The sequence below is a fragment of the Artemia franciscana genome, chromosome 18 (assembly GCF_032884065.1).
Source record: "Artemia franciscana chromosome 18, ASM3288406v1, whole genome shotgun sequence".
Classification (NCBI taxonomy): Eukaryota; Metazoa; Arthropoda; class Branchiopoda; order Anostraca; family Artemiidae; genus Artemia; species Artemia franciscana.
Window position 1 is genome coordinate 31,972,673 of NC_088880.1, and position 25,913 is coordinate 31,998,585.

Sequence of the window (25,913 nt, forward strand, 5' to 3'; positions counted from 1 at the left end):
ATAATTTTATATCTATTCACTGTCAATAAAAAGGATTCATCCCTATTTTGAACTGTTTTACTTTCATAAAAATAATAAGCATGTCAAAGAAGGTTAGAAAGGAAAATAAAAAGAAAAGAAGATTATAAAAGAAAATAAAAAGGAAAGAAGGTTAGAAAAGAAAATAAAAATAAAAGAAGGTTAGAAATTAGGAAAATACAAGAAGGTTAGAAAAGAAAAGAAAAATAAAAGAAGGTTAGAAAAAAGCAAAGTTCTATCACGCAATAATATAGATGCTAACTAACAAAAGTTTAACATTAAGAAGATGGAATGGATTACTTTTTGATGTTAGTACACACAATTAGCATGTCTGCCTATCATTATTCTGTTAACTAAACGATCGGATTGCATGTTGACCATACTTGATTACGTCCGATGGGTGAATATTTTCACTTTTCATTCACAAAGTAATTTAGATGTTGATTGTTAGATCACCACAGAAGAATATGTGGTTTTAAAAAATTTAGCCTGTTTTATCTGATTACACATTCTGAGTACTGTCCAGGTTTTTTTTTTATTTTTTTTTTTATTTATTTTTTTTTTTTAGAAAGTAAAAGTGCCTTTTTAAACAATTAATAAGAGAGAAAACAAACTCATTTTCAATTTCATGCCCTGAATAAATACAAATCCCTGGGGGCGGGATTCCCCGTCCCTGGGTAAAAAAGGGTTATAAATGTTATGAAAAGTTAATAATCAATATCCTAGTAACGATTGGTGGTATCGAGTTCAAATATTTTGAGAAACTTAAAGGGGGTGAACATTGGATTCTGAATACTGTCCACGGGGTGTTTTTCTGGAAAACTTAAAGTTCCTATTTAATCACTTAATAAGGGAGAAAAACGAAACTAGTGTTCAATTTTATGCCCTGGATAAATACAAATCCTTAGGTATGAGATTTCCTGCCTCGGGTACAAAAGGGCTATGAATGTCATGAAAAGTTAATAATTTATATCCTAGGGACGATTGGGGTTATTGAGTTGAAAATGTTTCTGAGAAAGTTAAAGGGGTAATGTTAAATTCTGAATACTGTCCACGGGTGTTTTTTGGAAAACTAAAAGCTCCTAATTAACCACTTAATAGGAGAGAAAATAAACTAGTGTTCGACTTTATGCCCTGAATTAACAAAGTTTTATTGTAAAACTATGAGATAACCTGGGAAATGAGTATCTGGAATCTATAACATAAATAAAACCATTCAGATTTTTCGGCCTCTGGTGTGTAATTATTTGGATGCGTTCATTCTAGGTCCTTCCTCAATTTCAGCAGTCATACGATTCTCCCCTAGTTACATATGACTTTTGTATATTCAACTTTTTTTCTTTTTTAACTAATCTCTCCCCCTCCCCTACACACATCGGAACGAATTCGTGCCATTTCTAGTGAAGCTGTTAGCATTATTAACTTTGTTAATTAACTAGCTAACTTTAAGCAACAGAAGAATTTTTTTTCAAAAATGTCCATAAAACTAAACTTTAAAATTTTAGCCTCCCGACTAGCAAAATCACGGATTATTCCCCATATTTTTAAAATGTCATCTTTTTATCACAAGTTGAAAATGAAAGCTTTTATCTTTATTAAGTTTTTATTTTAAGTATTTTATCTACTATCAAATTGTCTATTTTTATCTTGTTAAGTAGTCGTCTTAGATCATGGAAATTAAGGGGGGGGGGTATCAATTTTATTTGTTTTTATTAATTTTAGTTCTGACGAAAAAACTTCTTTTTCAGTAAAAGTAGAATTTCTCCTACAGGTGAAGCAAATTGTATCGCAATTTTGTTGTTACTAAGTGTCTCTCTCAACAGCGAAAAGTTATGGACATCATTGTTATGTACAAGCCTGTGGAGGGGGTTTCTCGCACCAATCAAAAATATACTTTTTTCTATTTACTGTTTATCATTGTTTCCAAATAATAGTTTCTGAAAATCATTTTTTTTTTGTATTTGTGTATACATTTTCTTTTAGAATTGTCAGATTTGCGAGATTTTGACATTTTTTAAAAATATTTCTGTAACATGTTTACTTTCCCTTGTATCAAAAAGGAAGAAATATTGAGCTTGTAAATATTTGACTAACATAAGGTTTCATTTAAACCTGCCAATTACTCATCGTCGATTACTTACTTGGATAGCAATTTATAGCGTTTTTGAAGCCGCATGGCTTTTACTACTCTAATTGCAGTAAAGTGGCATCTTTAGCCACCATTCTATAATTACCAAAATAGGTAATGCTCATTTCGAGGGTAAGACGTAATCGTTTTTCAATAGTGTTCACTCTTGGATCTGTCACAAACTGAAAATTAATTTTGGATTTTGGCCTAAATTTCAGTACGATATTAATGACCACTGATACGCCCTTTTGCCACTTAATCTATGCATTACCTTCGAGGCTTTTTAGCTTAAGTTGTAAATTTGTACATAATTATATTTAAATAATGGAATAGTAAATTTGACACATTTATGCACTATAAGATATGAATAATATCTTTTTACGCTGTCTTTCTTTGTTGCAGAAATATGGGTACAGGTACTCCCCACTTCCGCCCACACTTACTCTAAGGGGGGAGGGGTATTTGATTTTTGTTAATCAGTGTGATGGATTGTTGGTCGACGAGGTGATTCGGGATGTAAGTTAATACCAAAAATACCAACTATGTCGCTCAAAGACTTAAAAAGACTGTGAGGAAGCGATAGACAAGGATATTGAATCTCATTGCCAAAAGATGTTGGAAATTTCTACGAACATTCTGTTTTATTGCATTGATGATGTATGTGGTGAATAAGAGGGATTATTTGATTCTTTCGGCATAGTTATTTTTTTTCTCTTTCTCTCAACTCTACTTTCAAAAACAGTAAAAAAAAAATTAGCGTAAAGAGCGGGGCGTTGAGGAGGGAACAGCCCCTTTCATATATAGAGTAATTTCTGTTCGTTGTAAGTTTTAATGTCGCTCCTTACTTTCAGTTAAAAAAACCTGTTTTTTTTTTATTTAATTTTTGAACGTTTTTGAGTTAATGTATGTTTTGATTTTGGCCCTCCGCACACGAATAATTGAAAACGAAATTTGCATATTAATTTATTTTTTTGGCTAAATGGCTTTCTGATAGTTTTGATCGGTTGATTTTGAGAAAAAAAGGAGTGGGGGAGTAGGCCTAGTTACCTCCAATTTTCTGGCTATTTAAAAAGGCAACTAGAACTTTTAATTTTTTACGAACGTTTTTATTAGTAAAAATATACGTAACTTACGAATTAACTTACGTAACGAACTTCCATATTCGTCTGTTTTTTTTCCGTTTATGAGGGAGCTCACCCCCTCATCAATATCTCACTCATTACACTAAAGCTTAATTTTGTCCCAATTCCTTAAGAATGATCCCTGAATCACAAAGGCCGTAGAATGAATAGTAGAAATTAATAAAATTAATTTAGCGTAAAGAGCAACGTATTAGGAGGAGGTGAACCCCTGATATGCGTAATAATTTCTGTTCATTTTAAGTTTTAATGCTGCTCCTTACTTTCAGTTGAAAAACTTTTTTACATTTATTTTTTCATTGTTTTTTTTTAAACGCTAAAAAATCCTGTGCCCCCTTCATGGAAATTTTCTTCCACCATGACATATTCCTCCATGGAAAGTTCCCCTGCATAAACCCCTCCCCTCAACCCCTCCCCCCAACCCAAAAAATTCCCCTGAAGGCGTCTGTGCACTTCCCAGTAACAATTACGATATGTAAACACTGGTTAAAGTTTGTAACTTGCAGCTCCTCCCACGGGGACTGTGGAGGAGTAAGTCGTCATAAAGACATAGTTATCAGGTTTTGCGACTATGCTGAGTAAAATGGCTATCTCATAATTTTCATCCGGTAACTTTGGAAAAAAAATTAGCGTGGGAGTGGCCCAGGTGCCCTCCAGTTTTTTTGGTTGCTCAAAAAGGGCACTAGAACCTTTAATTACCGTTATAATGAGCCCTCTCGCGACATTCTAGGACCACCCCTGGAAAAAAATACAAAAAAAAAAACAAAAACAAATAGACAAGCATCTGTTATCTGTCTTGTGGCAAAAAATACAAAATTACACATTTTTGTAGGTAGGAGCTTGAAAATTCCACTGTAGAATCCTCTGATACGCTAAATCTGATGGTGTGATTTTCATTAATATTCTATGACTTTTAAGGGGTGTTTCCCCCTATTTTCTAAAATAATGCAAATTTTCTGAGGCTCTTAACTTTTGATGGGTAAGTCTAAACTTCATGAAATATATATATTTAAAATCAGCATTAAAATGCGATTCTTTTGATGTAACTATTGTTATAAAAAATCAGTTTTTTAGAGTTTCGGTTACTCTTGAGCCGGGTCGCTCTTTACTACAGTTCGTCACCACGAACTGTTTGACACTTATTTATTCAAAAACTATTTATTTAAAACGCATAAACAGCCCCAACACCCCCAAAAGCCTTAATGGTATGCATCGCAGGTGGAACATAAATAATAATTATGTAAAAAAACCTCAGAAAAGAAACTTAAAACCGCACATAAAACTTGATTGTTTAAAAAATATTAAATTTTGTGTCATACATTAGACTGGACATTTTTAATTAGATAATTTTAAGTTTTTTGGTGATTCATGGAACAGCTCAGGAGGCTTGTAGAATAACAAAGTATCTAATCAGTTAGTTTGGAAAAATATAACATGTCCTCTTCCAATAATAAACAGTTCAACTTGTAAATAGATTTTCTGATGCCGGATATTTTTGATTAGAAAAACTCAAAAATTTTTGATGACTAATGGAATCACCCCCAGGGTTTTGTAGGGGAAAACATGAACTTGGTAAAAAAAGAATATTGAACATGTCCCCTTCCAATAATGATTGGTTTGACCGATAAATAATATTATCTGTGACTGGAGATTAGAATCATCAATCTTGAGATTCTTTGATAACTCTTGAAATCAACCTCCCCCGGGGTTTTAAAAATAATAAAATAAATAAAACATGAATCTAGGATAAAAATGTTAGACGTGTCTACTACCAACAGTAATCGGTTTTCCTGATAAATATCATTATCTTAGGCTAAATATTTTAATTATATATTTTTAAGATTCTTTTGTCACTCGTGAAACTCCCCCCTCCTTGGGCTAATAAGATAATGAAAAACAAATGAATTTTGCACAAAAAAAAACATGTGTTCTACCACTAGAAAAGGTTCAACTCATAAATAACATGATTTGAAGCTAAAGATTTTAATTTAAAAAAAATTTAAGATTGTTTGGTGACTCTTAAAATCCCATTTTGTACATTAAATTGCACTTGTCCCCTACCAACAAAGAAAAGTTTTACTAATAAATAGCATTATCAGAGGCTGAGAATTTGATCAGAATTTTTAAGATTCTTTGATGACTCACGGAATCACCCCCAGATCAATATCCAGAGTTCCAGCGTGCTTCAGTTTGTATTTCCATAATACGAAACTCCAGCGAGAGGCAGCATCTTGTATTTCAGTACAGGTTTTGTTAGTATGAGCGAAACATTTACGCATGATGCGGAGTGAATGCAGTGGACCTTATTACGGTAATTTGACATTAAAGCTCGTCTAACTAGAAATGGAAATAGTTGAGCAATTTCGTAGGGCCACTTTATGTTGAAACGTGAAAGCTAGGGGTTTCGTACGATTCTTTCTCAGTCATAAGTCGTAGAAAAAATATTCGGTGGCCTTTTTTAGTTTATTTTTTATATAATATGAATTAGTATCTCAGTTAAAATGTACCATGTAAGGTCATTTAGTTATGCAGCTTTATCAAACCGTTTAGATAAATCCTCAATCTTGGAATGCTGATACTCAGAGCCGTTCCTAAGGCGGAGGGGGTAGCTGGGGAATTACCCATTTTGATCCAGTTTTTCACTATGATGTGGCTTTATTTGCTCATATTTAAGTCGAGAGGGGGCGCTGTAATTAATTTGGTACTTCCGTATTAGTCTGTACACATTCGAGAAGTGAAGTTAGGTTAATCATAATGAAATATACTAAAATATGATGAAAATATAATATTTTAGTTTATATAATAATATAAATTTGGGCTATAAATTTGGATATTAGAGGGGGGGTTTAAAACAATCTAATTTAACCTAATCTTACTCCCCCGCCCTAATGGGCAAATATATAGCCGAAATTATACAAGTCCAATGCATTCTGTCACCTGTCATTTGTCTTTGTTGCTATGAAACCGGTTTTCTTTGATCTTACGTTCAACAAACTTTTCGAATGTGTACTGGCTAATACGGAAGTACCTTAATTTTTCCCCGGGCGCCACCAACTCTAGGAACGGCTCTGCTCATGCTAACAACTCACGTTTTAATATATTTGCTATGGTCCGTTCCAGCGTTGTTATATATGGAGGAGGAGAGGGAACATGCAAAATTTTTAGACAATCGACAAACAGAATTGTAGGACTAAGCAGTATGATTTTACCGATTTTTCCTACAATTTTACCGCAAAAATAACGATTTCACGTTAATTTTTTTTGATTTGCTGATTATTGAGATAGCTAAGAAATAGACATACGTTTAGAATCAGGATTGCATCCTGAATCCCAAAATAACTTTCATTTTCGTTCCAAATTTACTTTACCACCCCCTCCCCCTAATGACAAAAATATGGGTACTAGTGTCTTATAGCTACCACACTCAAGTTCTGTTGACAATTGAAGTTTGGTTTTGCTAATAAAATAAAACAAAATATGATGAAAATATAATACTTCATCAAAAAAATTATGAAAACTACAACAAAAAACTTTGGAAGGGGGCCCCCCAGACCACATTATATTAAATACGTAACCCAAAACTAATCTAACCAAACCGAAATACCAGCTAAATATTTATAGCTACAATATAGTTTCCCACCGAGCCGAAGCTAATATTGTTTTGAATAAAGACAACGAAAAACGGGTATTGTCTCATGTTCGCGATACAAGATCTTGAGTGTGGTATAAGACAAGAATACCAAAATTCTGACTGGAAATTCTATTTATGCAATGAATTTTTGGTACATATTTATTTTGCCGACCACACTCAAGAAGCGAAGTTAGGTTAATCATAATGAAATATACCAAAATTTGATGAAAATATAGTACTTTAGTAACAAAATTTATGGGAGCTACTGCAGAGATTATGAAAAGCAGGCCGCCTAGAACGCATTATATTTAATATCTAACTTAACTAACTCTATATATTAAATATTTAACTTAAACATACCTGAATAGTAGTTTACATCACTCAGGCTAAGCTGATTATCTCCGAGTGTACACAGAGACACCGGTTTTACAACAAATCAAGAACAGCAGTGGGGTCTATATAATATGTAAGTTCCAAATTTCCCATCGTTTGGTAAACCGTTAAATAAATTTGAAGAAAAGAAGAGATGGATAGAAAATTCAGTGCATACATTTATGCGACTCAGGGTATATATTCGACCATTCAGGGGTAGCGGGTGAGGGTAAAGTGAATTTGTGATGGAAATGAAATTCTCATTTGGATTCAGGATGAAATTCTGATTCTAAAGATATGTATATTTCTTAGGTAACTGAATAATCAGTGAACATGAAAAATACCGATTTCGCTGATATCTTACCGATTGTTAATGAACTTTAGATATAGTCTGAAATAGTCAGTAAGAGTGATTAGTCAGTCGTTAAACCCTTAATCTATCCCCCTTCCTCCCTGGAAAAATATAGCAAGTACCGAGCCTGTGACCTATAAGGCAAGGTATGCGTGTTTCTACTACCCACCGCATAGAACTATCAGGTTTCCGTGTGCAATGGGGCCTCGACGGTGATGAAACTAATGGAAGTTTTTGTTCATTAGGGTCCTCCTAGCCCTCTATCTCTCCTTTTCAATTTGTTTAATTTATTTATTTTGACTGGCATAGTAGTTTTTGTGTTTTTTTCTTTTTTCTTCTTGTCCTTCTGTTTGACGTTAGTGCTATTATTTAATGTTATGTTTTGTCTCCCACTGTCACAGGCCGAAGGGCCTCTATGGGAGTCTAAAGTTCTATAATTTTTTCTATGTTTCTTTTGAATAAATAATTGATTGATTGCATCGGGGCTTCCCGGCCCAAGGACTTGCTAATTTAATTTTCGATCTGATCGGAAAGAATACTTTTTGTCCCTTTTCAGGTTTAATTTTTGGGGAGCCCATGCCCCAGATATTTTTTTGACATTAAGCTCCTCTTGACCGAAGGGCTTACGGCTGTAAGTTTCAAACTGATCCAGGACAAATGTGTTTCAGTCCGTTCCCGTGCCCCATAAAACCCCCTACTCCAAACGTATGTTCCTCTTGGCCCAGGGAGTTTGCTAATAAAAATTAGTATACCCTTCTCGATTGAAAGGGTAAATAGAATGATCTGATGTTTGGTATTCTTAATTTTATATTTTTGAGATTCTTTGGTAACCCGTGGAACCACCTACAGGGTTTGTCAAATATCCAAAGACGGAGTTTGATGAAATTCACTGTGAGGCCAAATTTGTAAGGCAACGCTTGGCGAAATTTGGATGTTGGGTGCAACCCCCCCCCCCCTCTATGGAAGTTCTTGCTCCAGATCGTTCCAGGGCAAACTTATCATCCGTGGTCACTTAAATTTCTTATATGGTTTCCCTGCTATTTTGCGTTTTCTGATGACCTCCTCCCCATAGTAAATGTTTGCACTTGTGTTTGGGGCTTGTTATTTTAATTATCCCAACACTGATAGACAAATATTACAAATTCGCCTAAGTTGTAGTTCAGGGACTTCTTACTAATCTGAAAGGTAGCTAAGTTAGGTGAATGAAATTTTGAGAAGTGAATTCAGAGCCTAGAATATACCCTGTGAAGCTGTTATTAAGCTATTATCTCTACCCTTTCCTAATTTCTAGGGCTTATAAGATTACATAGTTGACAGGTATATAGGCCTACCTATCTAAGTTTAGAAAAAATTTGTATTTACCTTAATTTTGGGTTTTCAGTTTCTTTTTCATTGGCTCTGGTATTTGAAAATGCAGTTTCTGTAATTTTAGCTAGATTTTAAGGTACATCAATCGAGTCTCTTTTTCCAAAATTTTCAAATCTTTAACATCTTGTAAATCAGGATTGAGCAAAGATATGGCGCTAAAAATATTGTTTGTGCTTCATTTGAGCAGCGCATCTTTTTTTCAATGTTTTATTTTTATAAAACAAAAATAGCAAAAGGTCAGCAAAGGTTAGTGCTCATTGGTGGGGGAAGGGGTGGACATAAATACTTCGGTGTACCGTCGTAGGGGATCATTGAGGCTCTGGATTCATTCCTGAGAATTTAATTCATTTTCCTCATCTGCTTTCTAAGATAGAGAAAAGCCCCTCATTCCAAGTTTCACCTTAGATTCATAGGTTTTCTTCAATGCTTTATTAATTTTTGGGCTGGCATTTGAAGCAAGAGCCAGCGTTTGGAACTGGCTCTGGGCCAGCTTCACAAAACTCGCACTATTGCTTTAAAACCTTCTTTATTCCCTGACTTTAGAAACTCCCTCCAAAATATGTGATTGACTGATTGCACTCGGTTTAGGGGCCATTAGGAAGACTTACTCACGCTTAAACACAAGCCAGCAGGCGCGTGCGCACACTTTTGTGGGAACACTGGATTTTATGGGGAAGGCAATTCATTAAAATAGCAAAAACTGACGAATCAAATTGAAATAAACGTGAAATATGGATGAAATAATCAAAATTGGAATATACGGAGGGAGAATTGGGACTCGTTTTTCGTCCTTCCTGTGTGCATGAAATACGTAATGAATTATTTGTACAAAATTCTTTATTGTGAAAGTTCGTCCTATTATTTCAAATAGCCAAAACTGAATATTTTCAACTGCAAATATCCATTTTCGGAATTTCTTCTGAAAGTGCTAAATCCTCATATATATATGGTTAAATCAAACGAATTGAAAATAAAATTGTAAAGGACCCTATCGACTTTAAAAGATTTATTCAATGAATAAACTCATGGGGCAAAAAAGGGAGGGGGTTACATACCTGTCAATGCAACAGATACAACATACATGGACTTATGGGAGCATATAGCAAAAAGGATTAGACCCATGGAGGAGATGTACTGGCGTAGAGGATCTTTAGGCAGGTGGATATTTGTCTTTTGAAACACCATATAACTCCATATTTAAAGTTGTCTTTTGTGCACCGTATTTACGCCATACATTACCTTATATAATATCTTATTTTGCCAGTATAACAGCATGAAGCATCAGTTAATATGATTGTATATACAAGCTACAGTGGGATAATCATGGCTCTGTTTCAAACGAAAGGGTTTGTAAAACCACACTAAATATTTGAAATCCATATATTTGAACTTGATCTTATGCCATGCTCTTTCTGTGGTTTTACGGTCTAAGGAACCCCTGAAACCAGTTCTTAACCGGATTACAATAATATATCTTTAGCTTGTTATTACTATCATTATTCATTATTAGTCTCCTGCAAAAGCACGAATTGTCATCCTAATTACGTTCTCATGTTTTAAGTTTCCGAAAGTTTAAAGAAAGCAAACATACTTTGAGGTGGATACTTTCTGAACTTGATACTGGTCAAGACTAGAGTTGGATAATATCTCTCTTAATCTAGGGAGTATGGGGCCATTTTTGTCACTTGTTTCGTTTAGAATATTAAAAAGATAGTATTTACGTAATATCGTAGTATTCGGAGACAATTAGCTTAGGCTAATTGTCTATTTTTTATATATAAATTTATATATATATATATATATATATATATATATATATATATATATATATATATATATATATATATATATATATATTTTATATTATATATTTAAAATTTTATATTTATAAGTTATATTTTTTTTAAAGTATTTAAATTTGGAGTCGGTATTTTGATTAAGTTATGTTAAATATTCGATATAATACGTTTTGGGCGGCCTGCTTTCCGTATTTATCTTCGTAGTTCTCCCAATTTTTTAGTAAAGTTTTATATTTTTATCGTATTTTGGTATATTACCTTAATTATTATGAACTCTTTTAACTACTAAATTACAAAAAATATACATACACACAACCGCCCGGGGAAGGACCAAACAGCCTGATGTTGGACGGCTGCAATCTTCTGATTCTCAACCTAATTACATTATGATAATTTGTTACTAAAACGCTATGTTTTCATCATATTCGGGTATATTTCATTATGTTTAACCTAACTTCACTTCTTGACTGGGGTCGCTGTGATACCTAAAATAGCCTACCTAAATACGGTTGCTTAAGTTTCCACTTCACTTTCATTGTCCTTGGTACTTCAAAACTAGAGCTTGAAAATACCCCTTAAGACCTTAAACAACGGAATTATGGGCCTTTTTTCTAACCAGTCAACCTCGTTCTTGGCCTTGCTCGTATTTTTAGTCATATTCTACAATAATTGTTTTTTTTTTCGTTGATCGAATTTAGTTCCTTTATTTTTTTTTTGCTTTAAATCAGTGGCGGAATTTACTATGAGACAAGGAGGTAACAGTCCCCAAGACCTCAGTCTCACCCCCCAGCTGAAATTTAGCGTCTTAAAAGAATCATGTCAAAAATAAGATAGGCCTACTTAATTCAAGCATCGACAGAAACAGATCGGCATTCTTTAGTATACCTTTGCCTTTATGGTAGTAAACTGTGTGGCTCATTTTTATTTTTCACTGTCGTTTTCACTTCACTTGGGAAAACCGGCTCCAACTTGACCCCCCCCCCAGGATTTCGACGAAATTACACCATTGCTGTATGGGGACCTAAATTGAACTTTGAGATACATTTGTCCTTTATTCATTGTTCAGGCCATGTCCAGGGTTGCCACCCAGTGAGGAAAAATATCACGATATTTTAGTGATTTGTTGGTTGATTTAGTGATTTTCTTCAATAATCTAGTGATTTATATGTTGATTTAGTGGTTTGTTTTGTTTAGGCGATGTAAAAACACTAGAAAAAGTAAAAAGTCATTAGGGTTGGCAACCCTGGCGATGTCCTTGAATTCAACAAAGAAAAGATTTTAGAGTATTATAATCATAAATGACCCCTGTCAGCGTTTAGTCACTCCGGTTCCTTTCACTTAGGGCTATATAATCGCTAAAAATATACCGAATTGTTCAGCAATCCTATCCACCCTTGTAGGGAGACATTGGTAGATTGCTACTGTTTTGGTTACCTCTAGTTAAAACGGATAATGAGGTCTTTTAAAATGTGCGATCGATTTACATAATCAATTGCCGTATAATGTGATACTTCTGGTAGCGCGTGCTCTAAAGTCAATTCGATATCAACGACTACCAAACACAATCTGTTATATTATTCTTTTTTTCTTGGCGATCATCTTTTTCCGGTTTGATGAACGCGCGAATGATCAAATTACCGTGGGTATAATTATTTTGCTTGACAGGACACTACCCTCTGGGTACCCACCTTGCTTTGGTGAATTCCTCTCAACTGACTCAGGTAGTTTGTTGGTTGATTTGTACTGGCTGCTGTTACTGAAATATTTTTTCTGACGGATTTTGGATTCTTAAGGTGTGATGATGCTGCCCTTTCTTTCGGGTTTATTTTCAGGTTGGTTTTTTCCCAGTAGCCTATTTATCTGACAAATATTTATTTGCTTGGAATTCATTAGTTTTTTTTAGCCAACCCCTGTTTTTATCGAGCATTGAAAGAGTAGTCTATGATTAGCAGCCAAATTCTAGTTTAGGGGCTTTTTACTATCATAGAGTGCAGTTGAGTTAAGTTAATTAAAATTTTTCAGGAATGTGTTCAGGGCCTTAATGATTTTCAGGAAAGATGTGTTGAAGCTCCTGCATCAACCCCCTCTCTCCAGAGGGCACTAAAGTTTGATGACCTTTAACAAATGTTATAACAGTGTTATAATTTTATAATATAAAATAATATATAATATAACATATAATATAATATAAGTGTAATGTTATAACTTTACTCAATCCCAATTGATAGGGTTTTAAAGATATGCAAATACTTTTCCTAAATTAAAAAAAAAAACAAAAAACTTTGATATGGCTCAGAATTTTGCTCAAATAACAAGAATTGCATTTTGAGAACTAAAGGCAGAGAAAAAGCAACTGGTAACTGAAAATTAAGGTAAATTGTTGTTTTTTCAAAATTTCAATAGGTGTAGACCTGTCATGTAGGCGAATTTCAGGGCCCTCTAGAGGGAGAAGAGTGGAAGTGGGTACTTCAAAATACCTTCCCAGGATATACTTTAGCCTGTAGACCCATCCCTGAAAGTTTCATTTTTCTTATCTAACCCCTCTCCGAAATAGCAAGAAGTCACTAAACTAGAATTTTACCCCTTGCTAAATAGATCTTCTGCTCAAATAAGGCACAAGGAAAGTGTTTCAAGTCGTATGCCTTTGCTCAATCCAGATTTATAAAGTTTTAAAGATCTGTGAATCTAGCCTATTTCTTAAATTTGAAAAATTAATATTGATATGTTTTAAAATTCTATTTAAACAGCAGGAACTGTATTTTAAAAAACTAAAGCCAATAAAAAAAAGTTTGAAGGCTGAAAATGGATCTTCTGCTCAAATGAGGCACAAGAAAAGTGGTTTGAGCCTCATTTCTTTGCTCAATACAGATTTATAAAGTTATAAAGATCTGCAAAATGTATAAAGATCTATTGAAATAACAGGAATAGTATTTTCAAAAACTAAAACCAATAACAAGAAGTCGAAAGCTGAAAATTAAGGCGTAATATTTTATGTCTGAATGCATATAGATTATAGACTTGTCATGTATGCCATCTTCTAAGCCCTAGAAATAACAAAGGGTATTGATAGTAGCTTGGGTGGCATAATTTTGGCCAGTTTTATTCCTGAAAGTTTCATTCGTCTAATTCAGCTTCTTTTCAAGATAGCAAGAAGCCCCTCAACTAGAATCTTACCGCTAAATATTGCATTGTAAAGACTCGTCTTGATTAAATAACATGAAGGCAGCAAGACAATGAGCCTACTTTAGTTAGTTCGCTGTAGTTAATTTACAAAATGCCCTGTCCAGATATAATTTCCATTTTAATAGGTTGCTTGATTTTTTTCTTCCTCTTCTTTTTTCCCAAGGATTGAGTTTCATTGATTATTTGTGTTGTGCCTGATGCCATTAGGTTACTATTTATTTTGTCCCTCTCTAGAATAATATCATCAGATTACTGGTTTTACAAATTTCGTAGTTTCACCCAAAAAGTATGTGTAATCTATATGAGTGGGAACTGGCGCTGTTGTCGACAAAACAAAAAAGAACCTATCAGCCTCACCTAGCCTTTGCCAACATTTGACATATTTTTCAGTGTAATAATAAGGATAATTTAATTAGTGTAATTGGTAAAGTTAGGGGAGTAACAAGTGTCTGATCTTAGTTCCTGACAAAAAAACAATTACAAAGGTCGAAAAAAATTCTAAGTGTAGCCAGACGCTAAATGGCGTTGATAATTTTTTTGTCGCACTAGCACCAGTCTCTACTCTTACAGTCACCCATACTCTTTGGCCTCAACTGTGACAAAACACAGAACGGGAATTAGGGACTCTACGAGGACTGAGAGAAACCACAACTTGATCTGTGGTCATATCTGCATAAATATTGACTTAGGGTCCCGAAAATTTGTACCTTAACTGATATTCCTCATTAAGTTTTGTTGACAACCCTGATGACAAGAATTTAGGGGCAATCTACTCCAAGAAGGGTTAAATATAGTCTCCACCCTTAATGGTACGGTGCGGGAATCAGCCCTTACTTTCCATTAAATATTTTTAAAATCCAGCAACTCGTTCTGGTAGATGTCTCGCAAGTAATACACAACTTCTTACTACTCAAAAAGTTTGGATCATATTTGGCTACGTGTTCCGATAGATACAGTGGCGTAAATTGAGGGGGGGTTGGCATTTGTTCCTCTCCACAAGGTTCCGACTCCTGGTGTTTTGAAACACTTTTTTTTTGTATTTTCATTGAAAAATGGGCGTTTTTGCACGTTAACTGACAAATTAGAATTGAAAAATATTGGATTCTTAGATTTGAAAAGTATTTTTTTAACCCAATACATTCCCCTTAATTGACGCCACTATATAAGGGGAAAACACAGACTCCCTGCTCTCAAACGTCGGATCAGGTGTGCCCCCCCCCTTAAAAAAGGCAAACTTTGACCAATAAGCCTATTCCTAAATTTTCCAATTTGTCTGAAACCTAAAATCCCCTTCTAGAAGATATGCTCATGGTAAGTATTTATTGACCCACCATGCTGAGGTGGGATCGGGTCCGTACAACAACAAGCATAACCATGGCGTTAGCTTTTACATCTCACCCAATGGGTTCAGATTCAACGTCCTCTTCTGGAAGATGGTCCGATGACTTGCATTTAGTCCCCCCCCATACACCCTGCGATTAAGAAGTGCCGTTTGTATAAGAAAATTGTTACTAACAATTTCCTGTTAGCTCCCGGAAACAGAATTGTTATTGAACAGATATATTTCGCTAAAAATTTGTGGGAACGTAATAGTTGGATAAGAAACCTTAAAATAGGACCTTAAAATGTAAACAGATGATTCAAAACAGCATTTCAAACATCAAATAAAGTATAAAAAACCAATGCACATCTTAAAACACAAAGTTGTCCATAGTTTTTGCTTAAACGAAGAAATTTGCAATATTTGTTTTTATTCTTAAAATTTATCGAATTTTATGATCAAAATCTACTCAAGATTTTCTCAAACTGCACTACGAATTGTTTTTGAAATTTTATTTGCCAGTGTTAGGAACAATTCACTAATCGCTGAAACACAATTTACAATTCGCTGAGACACATTTACTATTCGCTGAAACCCAATTGTTACTACCAAGTTTTTGTTAGGACGGTGATAAAATACCCTCTATCTTGCTAATGTACTGAATTGATTAGCTCTTCTAGTTTTTAAGGAACAATAAATTAATAAAAAATTTTAAAAAATATATTAAATAATACAGAAGCTTACTAATTGATTGACATTACTTCAAATATTTAAGTTTGAATATTCCTGTTTTCACAATTCACTAAGTGAAGCTAGACCGTTGTTTCGCCTGATCCCTTTGGTAAATTAAATAAAAAAAAGAAGTTTTTCAACTGAAAGTAAGGAGCAACATTAAAACTTAAAACGAACAGAAATAACTCCGTGTATGAAAGGGGCTGTTTTCTCCTTGACGTCCCGCTCTTTACGCTAAAGTTTGACTCTTTCTCTCAATTCTGCTTTATAAAACAGTAAATAACTTTAGCGTAAAGAGCGGGACGTCAAGGAGGGAACAGCCCTTTTCGTACGCGGAGTTATTTCTGTTCGTTTTAAGTTTTAATGTCGCTCCTTACTTTCAGTTGAAAAACTTGTTTTTTTTATTTAATTTCTGAAAGTTTTTGAATTAATATGTTTTTTTTTTTTATTTTGGCTCTCCGCAAATGAATAATTAAAACGAAATTGGCGTATTAATTTTTTTTTGATAAATGGCTTTCTCTTAGTTTTGATCAGACGATTTTGAGAAAAATTGTGGGGGAGGAGGCCTAGTTGATCTCCAATTTTTCGGTTACTTAAAGAGGCAACTAGAATTTTTAATTTTTAACCAACGTTTTTATTAGTAAAAAATATACGTAACTTACAAATTAACTTACGTAACGAACTTCTATATTCGTATATTTTTATTATGTATATGAGGGGGTTTGACCCATCGTTAATACGTCGCTCTTTACACTAAAGCTTTAATTTTCTCCCAAGTCTTTAAGATTGACCCCTGAATCACAAAGGCTGTAGAATAAATAGTTGAAATTACTAAAAATACTTTAGTGTAAAGAGCGAGGTATTTAGGAAGAGATGAACCCCCCATATGCGTGATAATCTCTGTTTGTTTTAAGTTTTAATGCTGGTCCTTACTTTCAGTGGAAAAAAAAACTTTTTCATATTTATTTTTTCAGTGTTTTTTTTTAAACAGTGCTAGAAAATCCTGCACCCCCTTCATGGAATTTCTCTTCTCCCATTACAAATTCCTCCAAGGGAAGATCCTCCTACGTAGTCCCCTCCCCTCAACCCTCCCTCCCCAACCAAAAAATCACCCTGAAAAGGTCTGTACACTTCCAAATAACTATTACTATATGTAAACGCTGGTCAAAGTTTGTAACTTGCAACCCCTCCCCCGGGGACTTTGGGGGGGGGGGGGTAAGTCAGCCCCAAAGACATAGTTGTTATGTTTTTCGACTATGCTGAACAAAATGGCTATCTCGAAATTTTGATCCGTTAACTTTGGGAAAAAATGACCGTGGGAGGGGCCTTGGTGCCCTCCAATTTTTTTGGTCACTTAAAAAGGGCACTAGAACTTTTAATTTCCATTAGAATGAGCCGTCCCGCGAAATTCTAGGACCACTTGGTCGATACGATAACCCCTGGGAAAAAACAAACAAACTAACAAATAAACACGCACCCGTGACCGGTCTTCTGGCAAAAAATACGAAGTTCCACATTTTTGTAGATAGTTAGTTTGTAGATTGTTATTTTGTAGATTGCAGTTTGTAGATAGTTTTGTTACTACCAAGTTTTTGTTAGGACGGTGATAAAATACCCTCTATGTTGCTAATGTACTGAATTCATTAGCTTTTCTAGTTTTTAAAGAACAATAAATTAATGATAAATTAAAAAATATATTAAATAATACAAAAGCTTACTAATTGATTGACATTACTTCGAATATTTAAGTTTGAATATTCCTGTTTTCACAATTCATTAAGTGAAGCTAGACCGTTGTTTCGCCTGATCCCTTCGGGAAATAATTTTGATAGTCTTGTCACATAATAATAATTCATTCTCTTTTAGGTCGTAATGGGGACGATGAACTGTCGGTTTTCAGTTGTGGATCACTTGAAGGAACTGGAGGGGAAGTTAATCGAAAGTAAGTCTCCCCCTTTTTAGATATAATAACTTTTAATGTCACAAAATTTCCGGGGAATACATACGCACTCTTTGCCATCTAGTGTAGCACCATTTTTCCCACCTCGAGAGATACGCTTTGGCCACGCCTTGCCTCTTTGCACCACGGCTGACTAACTTTGCACCACGCATGGCACACTTTCACCGCTTGGGGTGCATACCTCCTGGTGTGCATCATTCGTTAAAATTTGGAAATTTGTTTATATACCTAGTATTTTGGCTACTGGAAGCGTTGGTTTCTTATCTTTGTATGGCTTGGGAAGCTATTATTTTATTTCCATGTTCACCTCTATACAAAGGTTTAAAAATTCAAATATGAAAAATTGTATTTTATGTGGCACAGGCGCTCATTGGCTAATGCCCTATGAGTGAAATCAGGTTATTTTTCATTTTCCATAACCGGAGGGAGGCGACAAAACGCAAGGAAGGCTTGTTTTTATGCTACTATTAACCAATTCATCCACTGGGGCTCTTCCGGCACATATCAGGGAGAAAACTTGGAACTCAAGTTATAGAAGGGATATTTGGTCTATAGCTCCCAAGGGCTTGGAATGTCTTGACGTGTGTGAAAAACACTTATAATAATGGTGAAAATAATAGCACTAATTTTTTTTAATTAAATTACGGGATTTTTTTATAGCCTACAAAATATATACAGGTTTTAAATGAAAGCTATAGTGGGTAAACAGATAACAAGCTCATTAATAATAGGTAAAACGGCAAATAGTTAAATAAATTTGAATCGTATTATTCCCTATTGGTAGAAGCAAATAGTTCAAGGCTAAAGATGGATGAGAAAGGATCCTATTTGATTTTACCTAGGGCTGAGGAACATGGGCTGAACAGATTTTATTTTTCCCTAACTTGGCTTTAGTAGCAGAGGTGTTATTGAGAAGGGGGGGGGAGAACGATCCTTTCCACTCCATGTCTCCCAGTATTTAGGTATGTGAAACAAATGAAAATGTAGAGAAAACGGGTATAATATTTTAAAACAAAGTAGTAGACAGAAAAAGCAATAAACTTAGATAATAAAGAATTCCGAATATTTTAACTTTGCGTCCGGAATATTACTGGGTTCTGGATATCAATAAACAAAACACGACACTAACTTGTAATGGAAGCACTGTAGGCATCAAATACCTGTACTTTTTTGTTCAACTGTTTTACCCCTTTTAACCCTGTTTAATTTTTTTCATAAATCACTTTCATAAAATTGAGTGCCTTTTTTTTTTTACCACAAAGACAGAGAAAACTGATAAGACTGCGAGCCAAAGTTGGTCCATAATAGTGGAATCAGCATTGCCATCGGCTGGACCCTACCGAGAAAACTAATTACATTTTTAGTGATTGTTTAGTGTTGAGGACAGGCACAGACTGAAAGGAAAATCCTGAGCCCGTATCCTCACTACCACCAAGGCATTTTTCATGCCTTTCCGATAATCTCTCAGATTTTGCACATAATTCGTTTTTTTTGTGTTTTGTCTGTGCCCCTTTCCCGCGGTAGCGTCAACAAAAAAAAAGGTAGGAGGAGGGAATGTAATTTTCAAGATATAGGGGAACAATTTTTTGTTGTTCTCTTCCTTTATTAATGAAAATATCCCCCCCCCCAAAAAAAAAGAAAGATATTTCCAATGAAATTATTAAAAAAAAGTATTTTGTGAAATCTAGTGGAGCCAAATATATAGGGGGAGGGGTTGCAAATCCCAAACGACGCCCCTATCCCCTCTCCCTGGAATATAGTCTTGCCAATGTGCGTGGCTGAGCACACAGTATATATTAGTTCTGCTCCTTTTTTGTATCAGTTATAACAGTTGTTTCCGTGTTTTTAATAATATCTTGATCATCTACTAAAATCATTAAATTAAAAAAAATTAAAAGATTATTGTTTTGATTTTTCTTTTTGTAAGGTCTGTACTCCAATGGAAAATTTTAGTCGGTAAGGCCTAGGAAAGAAACACGCGGATAACTTTGAACTTTATCTTGTTTTTGCTCAATTCATTCTTTTTTTATCAGGTGATTGTGCCGATTTCTACGATGTTTAACCTGTTTTATGTCAATAAGCACTTTGTATTGTTTCAAAAATTTGTTCAAACAAATACATGTTTTTTTTTATTCCATTAATGAACGTTGGCCTAGAGTACGATAGAATACAATAGACTGAAAAGGACCATTTCAAAAACTTCGTTTAAACAATTTTTTGTTTGGATAAATTTATTGCTTTTAACGACTTTTAGTGTTTAAATCAAGGACGGTATAGAATTGAAAGAAAATGGATGTTTCCTCAGGGAGTAACATATAGTCTAACAGAATTGAGAAATATTACTTAAACATAACATACCGTATATAAAGTTTTCTCCGCATTTTTTTAAAGCTATTTTAATTTCAAGTAGACACGCGCTCCTGGAGGCAAGGGTATAAGCGTGCCTACAAGGATTTAGCAGAACTTCGAGCTAGTGGCGAAATTTGACCTAAAATTTCGCAGAAACTGACGTATTATAGCGACAACACTGTGTATTATACATTTTTGTATTATGCAACACTTGTGTATTATACCGACTACACTGTTGTTCTTGATCTGTTGTAAACCGGTTTCTCCGTCTGGACTCGGAGATAATTAGCTTAGCCTGGGTGAAATAAACTACTATGCAGGTATTTTAATTAAATATTTAATATATAGAGTTGTTTAGATTAGGTATTTAATATAATACGTTCTGGACGGCCTGCTTCCCATAATTCTCTGTTATAGTTTCCATAATTTTTTTGCTAAAGCACTATGTTTTCACCATATTTTGGTATGTTTCATTATGATTCACCTAACTTCAGTCCTTGAGTATGGTTGCTATAGTACATAAGCACCCTGACCTCTTCTCTTTTCTTTCAATGATAGGAAATAACTAGGTATTCAACCCTAAGATTGTCTGAAATACAATTTTTATTACTCTTTTTGCTCACTGCTACCAATCATAAGGTTAAACAATTGAATACTAAGTTTTGGGTATACTTAAGCACAAAATAAAATCCTTTCCACATGAAATTAAGTTTAGTTCCTTGCTTTTAATTTCCTTTTAAATACAATTATATTGGTTCTGGTACTTATATTTGCCAATTCTAGTAATTAGAAATGAGCCAAACATTTTATGTGGCAGCACTGTAAAGATAGCTCTTTTATGAGCTGCTCATGCTCAAGCAGTTTTTTTTTATTCTTTTTTATGGAGAAATGGCAAGTTACATGTCTTCTTATATAATCTTTGCTCCAAGCTTCTGGTTTTTACGAAACGGTCAAGTTCGTAACCCCTTGCCTTAGAGAAATTCTAAGTTGTTATTTTTCTATTTTGACACGCGTCTAGACTCTAAATTGACTGTTTTAGAGTAGGCATCAAGGAGAATGCATAGTTGTGTCTTCTTTACTTAATCTTCTTCATAAATTGGGATTTCAGTTGTAATTCTGATCAGCCCTTGTCCTGCTATGCTTTTTTATCTTCTCAACTTACAAATACAAAGAAAATCATAATTTTCTTTCTTGAAAGAAAATTAATGCCATGGAAGAAAGAAAAGTTCATTTCTTAGAAATGATCATGGGTGTAGCTGAGGAGGTAAGGCTTCCCTCCTCCCAAAAAAGCTTAAAAAGGAGAGTAAAGCCAGGATCTAATAGAAAAAGGCCAATCTCCTAGTTTGTTGCTCCTCAAACCCTGCTTCACACATGGAAATGGTAGCAAAATACTAACAAAACAATGCGCAACTTAATTGGGTTCGATATCTGTCTTCATTATCTCCCATTTTCTATCTCCCCTTTCCCCTTTCAAATTGTGAGATCTCTTATCTATTCGTCACTGTCCAAGACAAAAACTCTAAAATACTGTGAGCCACTAAAAATGACCCGAAAAATACTAAAATACTGTGATCCACATATACTGTGAGAAAGAAAAAATCTTTTTCGGAAACCGAGTCAGAAAACAATGGAGATGGGGCGCATAAGCATGTTTGAAATAAAAGTAAGTAAGACGGCACTAGACCCTTAACGTCCACACCGACGGTGCTGATCTCCGTTTCATGGCCCTTCAGCCAGGAAGTGCAATGGGGAGCTGGAGGCCAACCAACATTTTTGGAGGGGTAGCCTACCCCCTAAGCAAAATGATAAGAATTTCATGATCGTTTCTATAATGTCTTAAATTCTTCATATAGTTCGGCTGATATTCGCTCTTTATAATAATTTTACTTTTTCCTCGATTTTTTTTTCGGCCTACCTACCTACAAATTCGCTTGCTCAGGGTCTCAAGTAACTTACAGCATTAGTGCTCATACACTTGGACGCGAAATTTATCGTCTGATAGGCTCTTTGTGTAGTTGAATAATATCAAGACAGCAAAGTTACCGTCAAGTCAATATGTTTTTCGAAGGTTTTTTGGAGGGTGGGTTAGGTTGCCAAAATCTTATGGTCTGACATGAAACTCTTTTGGTCATTATAGGCGCCATCGGTAGGAGGGGGACTGGAATACACCCTCCTTTGATGCAAGCATTTCAAAAGCTATATGTCGTTTTATTTAACTACCTATTTTCTAGTTTATAGGCTTTGGTGAACGGAAAGGGACTGGGGCTCCTGTCCCCTATGAAATCTCGAGACTTCGCCTGTTTCTTTTTAAGTCTTGAGCTTCCCATAAAGATCGCCTTTTCTTTGCTTTTCAAAGTTATCCAACCTAAATCAAAATCCTATGTACCTGCATGTTTTAGGTTTAAACTGAATAATTATTATCGAAAACCTTTAGATTTAACACTTCCTATTAGCCTTCCTGTCCCTTAGTCATGACTATTTTAGTACCCTCCCCCCCTTAGGGAACCGGGCTCGATTTCTGGAGGTCGGGGCTTGAATCCAGCAGATGGCAGACTTTCTATAATTATACCCAGTAGTGTCATAAATTGGACAACTCCTGTGTTCTTTCCTTTCTTGTCGTTTGACAGCCTTCCGATTAGTGTTTATTTAGGACCTATTCAACAAGCTTTAAAAAATAACTAGATTTAGTCTCGTGATGAAGCATTGATGTTGTACAGTAGCCATATGGCACATATGTATCTGCATAAAAATTTATCAAAAGAAAGAATGCCGCCAGCCTGTGACAACATTTGCCGAAGGAAGACACGATTTGACATTTTTTTTTTCATGGTTTTCTTGCTGCCCGCCTGCTATAAACTTAGGGCCTGATATGTGTATAGTGACCCCCTCATATAAAGTCTGTGGATTATCATTACGGGTTCCGGTTGTAAATTTTTAATTATTAAATATAATTTTTTCTTTTCCTCAGCTGCTTAGTCTGGGGTAATACCATTTTATTGACTATCTGGTCATTTTTGTGAGCATAACTCTGAGCTTGTGTCAAGCCTAGACAGTCAAACACAAACACAGAAAGTCAACTAAATATTGGTCAGCCAATATTTAATTTATTTTTTGTTAGCACAACTGCCTTAGCTTATAAATGGGTTCACTAGCCTAACACTCTAGGCAGACTGGCCCTTTTAGGCTCCGGACGCGTGTTTCCCTTGCAATTCCAGGCGACATTTTGGTCAACTAATATTGAATTAGGTTTTTATTAGCGAAAATGTCGAAGTTTATGAATTGGGTCACTCGACTTGCCTGACACTCATTTCGGATGGCCCATTTTGGCTTTGGACTCCTGTTTGTCTGTCATTCCGCAAATTAACGGTCCTGTGTCAATTCTAAATTCTTTGTCAACCTGGCTCAGGCCATAGGCAGGCGTGTCTTTTTTGCCCCTCATTCCAGACAATTTAACGGTCCTACGTCAATTTAAATTCTTGGTCAACCTGCCTGAGACTCTAGGCGGGCGTGCATTTCCAAGAGCTAACGCACAAGTACTCTAATAAGAGAGTCATATTTACTCCTGCCGTTTACCCGTGCCATTTAACCGAACACTTGGAAAACTATAGGTTTCACCGTTCGCCTGTAGGTCCAGGGGACTTGTTGTCAACACATGACTTGACTTGTTGGTCACTTGACACATGACTTGTTGTTCATGTGTCAATCCTATGACACAGTATTCCACCTTTAGACTACAAGAGGCCAAGCCTATTAGGCTTAGATATCACTTGTTCGCCTGTGAGTCCAAGCAAATTCAGTCCCAGATTTGGCATACTAAGTCCAGTGGACATTGTCCGTTACGCGTCAACCCAAAATCAATCTAATTTTTCATCCCTGACTATCTACCTTAGTTCTTCCTTACGAATGACGTATGGACGGATGATAGATAGACTTATCTATAAACAAGTGAACTGACATCATTTTTATACAATCCTAAAAAGGGCTTATGCCACATTTGTCCTTCACTCACTCGGACTATCTGTCTTGGCCTTTTCCACAATTAGCCATGGCTTGATGTCCACAACTACTTGATTCTAATTCAAAATCAACGGACTCAACCATCTCAAACCAAATCAACGGAATCAAATCAACTCAACCTTTTATGCAGATTTCTATCCTAGAATTATTTTCATAGCTTAAAGGTTTTTATGAAAAGACAGTGTACTATTTTTAGTTACTACGGGGTAAATGAAAGCTACATATAAAAAACGTAATTCAAATATTTCATTTAATTTTTGCTTCACAAGTAATCCCCCCCCCTCTGACAGACTGGATTCGGACAGACTCTACCGTTTTTTCCAAAAGTTTCTCGAGGAGAAAAAAAGTTTTCAAAAATATAGTATTCTTACATTTTGTAACTCAAGTGACGAAGGTATCTGTCATATGTAATTCAGCTGTAAACAGTTTTTAAATGAAAGCATACTCAAGCATGGTAACGATCAACTACCTCTATCTGCCCACCCTTCAGTGTCATCAAAGTGTATCAAACTTTGGTGCCATTTTCAATTGTCTCCAAATTAAATTTTTCAAATTAGTAGGTCTCATTTCATGATGTTCTCTAATTTTGCTGTATCTTGTTATATAGTTTTTTTCTCTATATTTTTAAACGTTTTTGGTTAAGTTTAAAAGCAGACTTACAGTGTTCGGTGATTTCATTAATTTTATTTGCTAATTCAATTGATAGATGTTATTACTAATTTAATTTAATAAATGAAATCTGAGTTGAAACTCCTAAGAATTTTCCCCAAAGTCTTGGGATTTAGGCGTTGGCATGGGATCTTGTGGAATATATATATATATATATATATATATATATATATATATATATATATATATATATATATATATATATATATATATATATATATATATATATATATATATATATATATATATATATATATATATATATATATATTAAATATTGTCCTCAACAAGCGTATATGCATGGTTATTATTCAAATTTTAGTATATATTTCGAACCTAGGGCTTTATATATTTGTATCTTGTGGTAGCCCTGCGGGGTATCAGTTTTAAAATTAGATGTTTAATTTTATATATTAGATATGTGGGTGGGGTTGTATTTTAGACAAGTCGTAAAACACAATCGAAGGAAAACTGCAAGCGATTAAGAGATGTTAGGTATTCTGATTTTTGTTCTCTTTGATATTTTGCAGAACTGGCTTGTGTACTTCTTAGTTTAAAAAAAAAGAAGGAAAATCAAATAATGGAATGTCCGTTCCGAATTAGCAATATTCGTCGCTTGCACCAATGAATAATTTTAGTTGCTGTTATGTTCACGCACGATTTTCATGTCGTCCAATTTTTATAACCAAGATTATTTTTTAATCAAATAATCGATTTCATCAAGAGGGCTGTAACCATGTTTTCAAACCAATTAGCTCCTCCCCGGATATGGCCTTACTCATCATCCCTGCCTGCTGTCTAAAGAAATTGTTCAATAAAGTTTAATTTTTTTTTTCAACTCCATTAACTGCTTGAAGGAAAAGAAACATGGACCT

General features: G+C 34.7%; 1 protein-coding gene across 5 annotated transcripts in view; it reads left to right on the forward strand.

Moving 5' to 3' along the window:
* The window catches only part of LOC136038876 (uncharacterized), a 178,678-nt gene that overhangs the window by 55,649 nt on the left and 97,116 nt on the right, over window positions 1-25,913 (forward strand). For 3 of the 5 annotated variants that reach the window (XM_065722339.1, XM_065722341.1, XM_065722340.1), the window contains exon 6: window positions 17,910-17,985. In XM_065722339.1, coding sequence (XP_065578411.1) covers window positions 17,910-17,985 — 76 coding nt within the window. Of the gene's footprint in view, window positions 1-5,485; window positions 5,597-12,490; window positions 12,640-17,909; window positions 17,986-25,913 lie in introns of those variants that run through there. The other 2 variants (XM_065722342.1, XM_065722343.1) reach the window with 2 other exon arrangements.